Here is an 11,097-nt window from a genome sequence, read left to right as displayed (position 1 = left end):
TCCCTTATCCCCACCCCACCTCTGCCTTCTTGGTGCATAGTGGGCACCTAAGATGCTGAACACAATGACTCCCTTTTCCCTGGACTTTAAGAAGCAGTTGATTGCCAAAGCTGGTTTGGCTCAGTGGATGGAGCGTCGGCCTGCGGACTGAAGGGTCCCGGGTTCGATTCCGGTCAAGGGCATGTACCTTGGTTGCGGGCACATTCCCAGTAGGAGATGTGCAGGAGGCAGCTGATCGATGTTTCTCTCTCATCGATGTTTCTAACTCTCTCTCTCCCTTCCTCTCTGTAAAAAATCAATAAAATATATTAAAAAAAAAAAAAAAAAGAAGCAGTTGATCACTGCCCATTGCCCAGGATGTGGGACAGCAGCCCATAGCGTGCTAAGATTCCTGGCCCGGGACGCAAGCCCTGTTTAGGAATTAGGAGATCTGGGAAGAGAGGGCAGTGAGAGGGCACTTGCAGGACCAAACCCTATATGCCAGACTGTAATGAGGCCCCTGTTTGTCCCTTTCTGAACAACTTTGTCTCTGTCTCTCTGTATCTCTCTTCACTGCTTCCTTTTTAACTCCTTTTCTTTTTTCTTGTATCTTTCCTTCTCCCCATGTTCCCCTCTGTCTGTCCTCTTCTTCGTTTATTCTCTCTGTTGCTATGTGTATTTATCTCTATGCTTCTGTCTCTCCATGTCTTTACTCTATCTCTTTCTTTGTGTCTATTCCTCTTTCTCTCCCCCTGAGGTTCTCCGTCTTTCTCTTTCAGTTCCCTTTGGTTGCCTGTCTCTCATTATTTTGGTCTTTTCCTGTGTGTACATGCCCATGTCACCTTCTCTCTCTGCACTCCGCTCCTAGGCTGACCACTATCCCTGGCTTTCTCCAGCTGTGAACGGCTCAGCGGGGCAGGAGACGCAGAGGCAGCTTCCAGAGGTGCTGAGCGGGGCCCGGGAGCCACCTCGAGAGGATGGGCTGCCTCTGCTCACTGTGATCATCGCTGTCTTTGTCCTGCTGGCCGTCTGTATCGTGGTGGCAGTCCACTGTGGGCCAAGTCTACACCAGGGCCGTGCCACTCTCCCCACAGAGCCACCAGCCCCAAAGCCAGAGGGTGGCATCTACCTCATCCACTGGCGAGTGCTGGGCTCCCAGGACATTCATGGAGACACCCAGCAGGGCCTTCCTGCCTCTGGCTCCTGCCTTGTGCCAGATGGGCCTAGGCTCAGCATCGATGAAGTCACGTATCTGTAGGAGGAAGACTTTGGAAAGTAGGCCAGATCTGGCTCAGAACAAGAACCTGGACAGAGAATTAGGGCAAAGGCAAACTGGGGCCGGGGTGTCAGATCTTTGGAAGTGGACTAAGCTGGAGCTGCCTTCCGGGCAGAATACAGAGAAAGCCTTGATGGGGAAATAAAGAAGCTTGAGGGCCCTGCCCAGACACATGGTGCTATGAGCATTCCAAGTGCCCAAGGCTGCCCTTACAAAGCTACTCCATCTTCTTCTGGGACCACCAGACCCCTGAACCTCCTTCTCCAGTCCCTCCCCTTCTCCCACCCCTAATCTCCTCTCCTTTGGGTGTCAAGGTAAGTCTGGCTTGGAAGATTCCACCACCCATCCCATCCCTGTGCAGGGATGGAAGAGGGTCCTGCAGAGCTCTGCTGCTCCAGCCCCAGGTCCTGTGAGGGCCAGCCAGGCAGTACAAGGCAAGGAACCCAGGGCTCTGCCTTCTCTGGGACTTGGGGAAAGGATGGAAAAGCTGTTGCCCTTCACTGATTGAGGGACATCCCTTTGGCTGTCAGGGCCCAGGACTTGTTAACAACTTTCAAGGCCCTTATAAAGCCCCAAGCACCAATTATAGCTCCCCAAATTGTTTTGAACGCCCTCCACTATCTTGGGGCAAGACTCTGTCTTGCCTTCCTATGATGCAATTGGGAAAATTTGGGAGTTCTCATTACCTCCTACTTTCTGTGTGCATGGGCCTGTTGAAACTAGCCTAGAATTTACCCCAGGAAATTTCCCAAGTGCAGCTGGTAGGAAAACAGGATAGGAAAGGGAGCTTCATGGAGCTTTTATAGAGTAAGAAATGAGTGAGGAGAAGGCCTACAGGGAGAGAGACATGGAGGTTGGGAAGATGCAAGAGGCCACGAAGGAGCCTCCCAGGGGCTCCCTGGAAAGGTACCTCTTTCTCTGGCACCTCTGAGCTTCATTTATGTGCAGTCAGGAAGGGGCAGACAGACATTTATGGAGGAACCTCTGGGTGCTTTACCCTGGGGAACAAGTCAACCCTGGGGTTGCCCACAGTGAGACCCCAGCACAGTCAGTAAGGCTGGGAAAGAACAGAAGATAGAGGAACAGAGGTGGAGATTATGCGTGCAGAGGACTGGCTTGCCACCTTTGGGATGATGAGAGGCAGTTATAATGTGAGTAGCTACTCCTTCTTGAAGGCCAGCTACGTGCTTGGCACTGGCTTCCTCCATGGGCCTGCAGATGTACCATTCACTCCTCATAACAACCTTGAGAAGAGAGCCACTGTTACTCCCATTTTACAGTTGGGAATATTAAGACATCCAGGTGGACACATGTACTAAGTGGTGGGTCTAGATTTGAACCTGAGGCAGTCTGCACCATGTTGGGGGCTGGAGGGTGGGGAAAGTCATGTTGGGGAGGCCTTTGATTCTGGTCTGGTTTCTAGGTATAGGTGTGATGTTGGAAGATCTCAGACCTTGAGGACAGAGTGCTGGGACAGCTGGGGAGAGGAAGGGACTGTTTTCCTCACTCTTTTGGCTCTGTCATCCATAGAGGCAGTCAGTTCCTTCTGGCAAATGTGTGTCTCTGTGTGGAGCCTTTCTCCACAGCATGCTGTCCTCAGACATGCATATTGAACAGTTGTAACAAAAACAAAGATAGGAGGGAGGAAGAAACAATTTCTGGGTGGAAAGAATGGAACTGGCAGAAATGGGCCATCTCCCCTCCCAGATGGGGGCAATTTTGCCACCACAGTGTTGTTGCAGTGGCTCAGTTCTAACAGCAATAGCAAAAGGTGTGGCAGGTGACTGGCTGTGTTGTCTGAGGTCCCCCATAGAATGTGCCCCCGCCTCACACAAATCCTCTCCCCACTTTATCCCTCATGCAGGCTCTCTCATCAGGGGATGTTTATTCAGTGGTCCCTACTTCTTTGAGCAACCCCTTGCCCAGGGCACAGCTCATGGTATCTGTGTGCTCCCTCAGGCACTCCCCAAACCTCCCACTGGAGACAAGGGCACTGAAAGGGTAGGTGGAGTGGGGGTGCTGCCCAGCTCTCTGCCCTCAGCCTGCCTGTGGATTCTGTCCACATTGAAATGATACCCACCACCCCACTGCCATGGAGGAGGAGGGGGTAAGGAAGCACGTCTGTGCAAGCCGGTTTGGACATTGCAGAGTGCCAATAGTTTGTATTAATCAAGTCTAGTCGGAGAAAGATGCACACTGAATTGTGTAATCCGAGGCGTGTTTAAAAGGGGGACCCTTTAGAAAAGGCAGATATAAGGAAACCAAAGGCAGAGGGTGAGCACTACAGGATGAGCTGCAGTAGGGAGGTGACACCGCTGCTAGGCCTGAAGGGGCAAGGGGAGGAAGCAGTTCATGGGACCTGGACAGGGACAGGGTTCCTGAGCTAGTTTGGTCAAGAGATACGGTGAGCTCACAGTGACCTTGACACCGCAGGGGAGTGCTAGGGAAAAAATACTTTAACCTCATTCACCTCCTTTCCTCCATTCTCCCATTGACCAAACAAACAGAAGCCTAGAGGCAAGGGAGCCTGCTGATGCTATCCCAGGGCAAAAGGAAGCAGGGAAGGGTGAAGAAGTAGGTCCAGAGGGTCCAATGGAAGACACCTGGCACATTCCTTAAGTTTACCTGGCAATTAGAGTTTACAAGAAACATCCATGCAGTCATTGTCCTCACAACAACCCTGTGAGGTAGGTAGGGCAATTATTATGATCCCATTTCATAGATGAGGACACTGAGGCTCATGTAAAACAACTTGCCCGAGGTCATAGGACTCATCTTGAGATGTCAAGCCCCCGTGACTTCTTTGAGAGTCTCTGCTGTGGGAAGAAACAGCTTTGCTGGGCATCTAGCCCCTAAAGAAAGCCCTCAGTCCAGAGTCTTGGAGATCGCTGGGGGGTCAGGCAAGGTGACCGTGGCCCTCAGAAGATATCTGTGCGGAGTGGGAGAGGCTTATCCATTTCACTGATGAGGAGCTCAGGCTCTTGGTTCAATGTGGAAGAGTCAGGCACCACCGAGGTCCCCACACTACCCACAGTAACCTCCTCCCTTTCCTCCTGCTGCAGGTGCCTGAGAATCTCCTGTGACAGGGAGAAGCTGCTTTCCTCTTCAGGTTCTGGAATGGGGGTGGAGAAGGTGGTGGGGAGTGGAGTGAGAAACTCCAACACACCCCAGGGGATTTGCTGGGCAGATCCTTCAACCCACCTCTCTATGCCCCCTCCCCATCCTAGCCGTTGTGGGTAGAGCTTCATGGAATCCTAGAGCTAGAAATGGCTTTAGAGATCGTGAAATTACACCCTCTTGCTTTTAGAGATGGTGCTTAGAGAAGGGCAAAGACCTGCCCAAGATCATACAGCAAAGGAGTGGCAGAGCTGAGGTTTCAGCCCCTGTCAGTCTCTTAATTCCTGGCCTGGGGCCTAGGATATTTTGCTTCCTTTGACAGATGAAGTGAGGAGACCCTATAGCCCGCCTCTTCACGCTCCACCCAAGACCCATAGCCAAAGACTTCAGAGCAACCAAGTGTCCCAACCTGGGGAGGTGGACCTCTCTCATGGGAGGAAGGGGCAGGACTTGAATGCCCTGACCACTCGGGAAGGCCCAGGGCATGACTCTTTCAGTTCTCCTTCTGCCCTCCTGGAAGACCCTTGGGCCCCCTGACTCCTCCTGTCCTCCAAACTATCAATCCCTTACCCTGGTAGACAATGAAGCGACAGTTGTTCTGACACTCAGGGGCATCTGCCAGGATGTCCTCAAGTGTCCGGCAGAAGAGTTTAGCCTGCTCAAGCCGATCTTGCCGACTGAAGCCAGCTCGGCTATCCTGTGACATGGCAAACAGGGTCTTCAAGGGGGTGGCATACTCCAGAACGCAGGTGCCCACCTGGAGAAAATGAGAGGAAGACCAAACTAAACCAGGGCAGACAGACTCTGGACCCCAGTACCACTGCAAGGACCCCACTTCCTCAGTCTGTATAGATGGAGTCCTGGCAGGTGCCGCCCTAATGGGATTATGCTGTCTGGTTGTCTTTTGCCTCTGGCATCCCACCCTTAAGACCAGGGCCAGGGCTGAGCTAAATTTACCCTTCACTGATCCTCCTCCTAGGATCCCAGGGCGAGGCCCACCAAGCTAGGCTGTCAACTGCTCTAGTTTGAAATCAAGTCTGAAGGCTAGTTTCTGGGGTTCCCGTGGTCTGGTCTCCCCACCCGCCCGTGTGAAATCCATCAGCTCTTCTCACAGCCTCCATCTAGGGCAGCTTTATGCTCAAAAGCATGGCTCCCTAGCCGGTTTGGCTCAGTGGATAGAGCATTGCTCCGAGCACTGAGAGGCCGTAGGTTCGATTCCAGTCAAGGGCATGTACCTCTGTTGTAGGCTTGATCCCTGGCCCTGGTTGGGGCATTAGGGAGACAACCAATCGATGTTGTCTCTCTGACTCTCCCCCTTCCTTTCACTCTCTTTAAAAAATCAATGGAAAATATCTTCGGTTGAGGATTAATAACAACAATAACAACAACAAAAATAGATGTTTTTTTTAAAAAAAGCATCATATACTCAAGTTGAAATTGTCCACTTTCTCCCTGGTTCTCTGAGTCAGTTTCGTCACCTGTAGAATGGGGGTTGTAACAGTCCCTACCCCATAGGGTGGTGGTGAGGATTCATTGAGGTGGTTAGATAAGCATCTAGAATAAATAGATGCATGCATAAGTGTTCAGTAAATGTTACTTATTATCCTCATTCAGTGTCGAATCTTGTCCAGCCCTGGGACTCACTGGGGAAACTGAGGCTCAGAGGAGGGCAGTAAATTTTTCAGCCCCTGTCAGTCTCTTAATTCCTGGCCTGGGGCCTAAGATATTTTGCTTCCTTTGACAGATGAAGGGAGGAGACCCTATAGCCCGCCTCTTCACGCTCCACCCAAGACCCATAGCCAAAGACTTCAGAGCAACCAAGTGTCCCAACCTGGGGAGGTGGACCTCTCTCATGGGAGGAAGGGGCAGGACTTGAATGCCCTGACCACTCGGGAAGGCCCAGGGCATGACTCTTTCAGTTCTCCTTCTGCCCTCCTGGAAGACCCTTGGGCCCCCTGACTCCTCCTGTCCTCCAAACTATCAATCCCTTACCCTGGTAGACAATGAAGCGACAGTTGTTCTGACACTCGGGCCCGGAGTTCTGGTGCTCTAGGTCTGATCCTCTCCAGCAGGACCCACCTTCCTGCATACTCACCAGCCTCCCGTTCTCCAGAAGCTCATAGATGCTGTTTTTGTAAACCCGGCCCTTGATGCCAGCACGGTCAGTGAGTTGCGGGGGCAGCTCATGCAGGAAGCGAATGTTGGGGTCAACCACACTCAGGTCATCAGGCACCCCACAGTCCAATGGGAAGAGGATGTATAGCCGATGGCTTGCTGCGCCTCGTAGGATATTGTTGTGGGACTGATTGTAACTCTGGATCCGGGCCGGAAGCCCTGAGGTGGAGAGGCCCAAGAAGTCATTCCCACTGACCTTGTCTCCCACTGCATCATTGGTCACCCTCAATGTGTCCATGCAAAAGAACCGAGGGCCCAGTCCCCTAGTACTGGCCAGGGCGGACAGCACATCCAAGGACCCTTCCCTCCCCTCCATCTACTCCCACCACTGCTTTCTCCCTTCACTTGTTCTTTATCCAGATTTCTGTCAGCCCCACTCCTTCCCACCACAGCGCTCAGGCCTTTGAGAGGCAGGCAGAGGCCTGAAAGATGACATTGTCAGCACCCGCAGCTGCACTGAGTCAGGCCTCTAGCACGAGCCATTTCCTAGCAGAAGCCCTGGTGTCAAGGGAAGGCAGCAACAAGATATGGGAGGACTCTCGACTTGGCTGGCCAGTCAGAAGAATGAGACATAACATATAGATTCACAGTACTGTCAAAAGGTCAAGCCCTGGACAGACCTGGATTCAAATCCTGTCTCTTCTCACTAAGCTGTGTGACTTGGGATAAGTCACTTTATTTCTCAGAACCACAATTTTCTTATCTTTTAAGCAGGAAGACGATTATCCCTTCCTCATGAGTTGTGAATTAAAAGAGAAAATGCACATGCAAGGTGCACAACAGTAAACAGTTACTGAAAGAATTCAGAGGCAACCTTGGACACGTCACTTAATATTTCTTCCTCTAAACCAGGCATAACAATATTCTTCATGCCTAGAGGATTGTTTTGGGAATCAAACGATTTGTTAGACATGAAAATACTTGGAAAAATATATGGAGTTGTGGAAACGATGTGTCTTATTGTTTGTGTGTCTTGTAGATCTAGAAATGGGGACATAGAGGATGGCCCACCTGGTAGGACCAGCCGCAGGTACCCGATATAAAATGACCATGCCAGCCCATGGGCCACATTGAAGTTCCTTTGTTCACAGACTGTAGAGATCTCAGCTGGGGCCAGGCCCTGTGGACAGAAGGGTGGGGCAGGGGGAGACCTCCATGAAGGACAACTAGAACCCTCCTCTTCCAAGGAGATTTCTCAGCCTGCTGCTGCTTTCTCCCTTTTCTGCCATTGCTGTTCCAGGACATTATAAGTTCAACTCCAAGAACCAACCTCTAAACTAGTCCCACTCCTAGTACTGAGCTCAGAGCAGGTCACACTAGCCACAGCCTCCACCTGACCATGTCCTCCACTTCCCACTGTGTCATACCTGGAGGTTCAGGATGATGCTCAGTGCCTCTGAGAGGCCCAGGAGGGGAAGCATCCAAGTGAAGGGCAAGCCAGCTTTGTTTGAAAGAGCGTCATAGAAGTAGCAGGACAACAGCACCTGGACCCCACAGCGGATGGGGCTTCCCAGACAGGCCCTCACAGCCCTCCGGTAGCTTCCCTGGTACCTGCAGATGACAGCTCAGCTAGAGAGATTCAAGGAGGGGCAGGGATGGGGGTCAAGGGAGTGAGACATGTTGTGTGCCTGATCACCATGGGTGCTGCAGGGAGTCACCTGGAATGGACGTGGCGTAGCTCCTCGACCAGACTGCAGACTCGCTTGAACAACAGTCCCAGCTGCAGGGAGGCCAGGTGGAGCAACAGACACTGGAGAACGTGTTTTGGCGACTCCCCCAGGAACCAAAAGGCTGCCAGACAGGCAATCAGCAGGCCAGCGGCTGCTATCTTGGCCGTGTGACTCCTGGGCCGAGGGATGGATGGGTGCAAGCTGGAGTGGGGCATCTGTAGGTACCAAGAAATCCATGGCCATGCTCCTCTCACTCTCCTGTTGTTCCAGGATGGAGGCCCTGGCTGGGCAGCTTCCCCCAGCTCTCTCCTTCCCACCCCTCTCCCCACCCGCGTGCCCAGCCATACCCAGGGGCTGCTTTTGGAGACACCTCTGGGGGACAGGCTGGGCATACAGCATCCCAGAGTTCCAGTCCAGGAGGGATTTGTTGAAAACAGAACAGGTGGAAAAGTGCATGGATTTATACATACACATCCCATCCAACCCCAGGGAGACTGCGGGGCAGAGAAAAAAGAAAGCAGCAACTCTCCCAGACCTATGAGGTGCCACCCACCTCGGGACCCTTGAGGATCCGGGCTTTCCTCTCCCCGGGAAGGATATTAGCCACAAGGGATCCCGAGGGGCCTCAGCCTTGGAGCTTTGGCTGGGCTGCTCCTGATCCTACCTTCTACCGCCAGACACAGGCTGTTTCTGGGAGACACAGGAAGAGAAGGCTCAGCGCAATAGCTCCCGGTGACTAAGAGCAGCCTCTCCGGTCAGCCTGGAAATGGAAAGTTAAAAGCAATTTGAAGCTTTCTCTACAACACTCCAGCCCTGACATCTCAGACCATAGCTCAAAGTTACAGTGGAGAGGAGGGTATTTCCCGCCCTGGGGAGGAGGGAAGAGCCCTCCCCGAAAGGCCCTAATGAGTCACACCCAGTCCTGGCATGCGTGTGGTTCGGGAAGCTTGTGAAGGCTCCCATTCCTGCAGTTTGCTACCCCAAAGTCAAGGGTGTTGAGAGGTTCTCTCACACTCCCCTGAACCACAACCTGAACACCAGACTCCCCTTAAGCCCCCACAATTAAACAAACTCTACCAATACTTACACGGGACTCCACACACCCAGCCTGAGACAGCACACACTACACCATGCTCCCTGCCTGATTGCTTATATTCTGATTTCTGGATGAGATCCTCTTTTTCTGGGAAGAACATTTGTTTCCTGTAATAACAGCCTTTCAGAGTAAAGGGCTTGGTAGGCGCAGAAAGCCAGCAGGGGAGTGTAGGGTTTGCGCTCTTCACAGGAAGTGGCCACGCCTGAGACTTCTCAGAAAGAATATGGTGGTTCCAGCCAAAAAAAGGCACCCTCGTGGATAATAATAATATATTATGGCAAGTGTTATGTATATTTACTAGTATTCACTTAATCCAGTCAGCCACCCTGTCAGATAGGTATAAAACCATTCCCATTTTATAGATGGGTAATCTGAGGCTTAGGGAGATGAATTAACGTTTCCCAGGCCCCACAGACAGTAAATGAGGGGGGACTGGAAGTCAGGTGGGTTGCTCCAAAAGGCGCCTTGCTCTGTGCCTTGATTTCCTGGGAAAAGCGGAAAGTGCCAGGATCCTGTTTCATACTTACAATGGAGTAGGGATGTCTCTGGCCACTTCCTGGCAACCTGATGAGCTGAGTTGACTTGAGAATGGGCAGGTCCGGAGAATGGGATTGGGGTGCCACCCACAGAGCAGCAGCAATTCATTTCTGCCCAGGTCAGAGGGTCCTTGCCTTGACCCTCCCCCACATCACAACCAGACTCATGAGGACACAACACATTCATAGATGCCAGTGGCCTCCCAGGAGCAACGAAGCTTTCTGAAAACTCTCTTGATTTTGAAAAGAGAGTTTCATCATTTCCTAAGAACGGAGGTAATTCCCTACATAGTCCCTCCCCTAAAATTGGCTCACAAAGGGGCCCACTAACATGGACAAGGTGTCAGCTGTTTCAAAACCAAAGGAAGTCGACCTTGCCCAAGAGCAGGCCTGAGCAGAGTCCTGCAGGCGTGCGCCCCAAGACCCGGCTGTGTCAAGCAGCCTCAGGCCTCCAGGATCCTGCTCCGCTGTCCAACTCCCCTGGGTGGCACCACTGCTGCCAACTCTGCTGCTCCACACTGGTCGTCATTTCCTCTGAAACCTGCTTTTTCTTCAAAACCAGCTCTTTCCTTTCTCCTAGAGCAGTGGTTCTCAACCTTCCTAATGCCGCGACCCTTTAATACAGTTCCTCATGTTGTGGTGACCCCCAACCGTAACATTTTCATTGCTACTTCATAACTGTAATTTTGCCACTGTTATGAATCGTCATGTAAATATCTGACATGCAGGATGTATTTTCATTGTTACAAATTGAACATAATGAAAGCATAGTGATTAATCACAAAAACAATATGTAATTATATATGTGTTTTCCGATGGTCTTAGGCGACCCCTGTGAAAGGGTCGTTCGACCCCCAAGGGGTCGCGACCCACAGGTTGAGAACGGCTGTCCTAGAGGAAGGTCCTTTATTTTATAGGCCAGGTTGTCACTACGCTTCAGAAGGAGCAGTGAGGGGAGGTGGGGAAGAATTGGTGTAGAACATTGTGGAAGAGCAGCACATATAAAGGCCCTGAGGTTGTGAGAAGGAACTTGGCCTGTGGAGGAACAGAGAAATGGGTGGTATGGCTGCGGCAAGTAAGCATGTTGGGGGCCCGTATGATTTTCATAGGGCTACTGTAACAAAGTACCAGAAATGTGGTGGCTTTAAGCAATAGACATCTATTCTCTCATAGCTCTGGAGGCCAGAAGTCTGAAATCCAGGTGTTGGCAGGGGCGTGCTTCCTCGGAAGCCTCTACGTGAGGCTCTC

General features: G+C 51.8%; 1 protein-coding gene across 4 annotated transcripts; it reads right to left on the bottom strand.

The window, feature by feature from the left end:
* Positions 1-3,843: 3,843 nt before the first annotated feature.
* On the bottom strand, positions 3,844-9,403 carry TMEM173 (transmembrane protein 173). 4 transcript variants are annotated; one of them, XM_015569626.1, is made up of 9 exons: positions 9,305-9,403; positions 8,882-8,977; positions 8,565-8,601; positions 8,206-8,432; positions 7,915-8,098; positions 7,559-7,667; positions 6,468-6,706; positions 4,943-5,129; positions 3,844-4,367 (listed from the first exon to the last, which is right to left on the bottom strand). In XM_015569626.1, the coding sequence occupies exons 4-9, from the start codon at positions 8,430-8,432 to the stop codon at positions 4,174-4,176; spliced, it is 1,140 nt and encodes a 379-aa protein (XP_015425112.1). In that variant the 5' UTR covers positions 8,565-8,601; positions 8,882-8,977; positions 9,305-9,403; the 3' UTR covers positions 3,844-4,173. The 4 variants fall into 4 exon arrangements, with proteins under 4 accessions (XP_015425112.1, XP_015425110.1, XP_006772500.1 ...); XM_015569624.1 differs by lacking the exon at positions 8,565-8,601 and having other exon boundaries at positions 8,771-8,977; XM_006772437.2 differs by lacking the exon at positions 8,565-8,601.
* Between the last annotated feature and the right edge of the window lie 1,694 nt (positions 9,404-11,097).

Source organism: Myotis davidii, unplaced genomic scaffold (genome assembly GCF_000327345.1).
Source record: "Myotis davidii unplaced genomic scaffold, ASM32734v1 scaffold545, whole genome shotgun sequence".
Lineage (NCBI taxonomy): Eukaryota > Metazoa > Chordata > Mammalia > Chiroptera > Vespertilionidae > Myotis > Myotis davidii.
The sequence above is the reverse complement of the archived record's forward strand: the minus strand, read 5'-3'. Positions and strand labels throughout refer to the sequence as shown.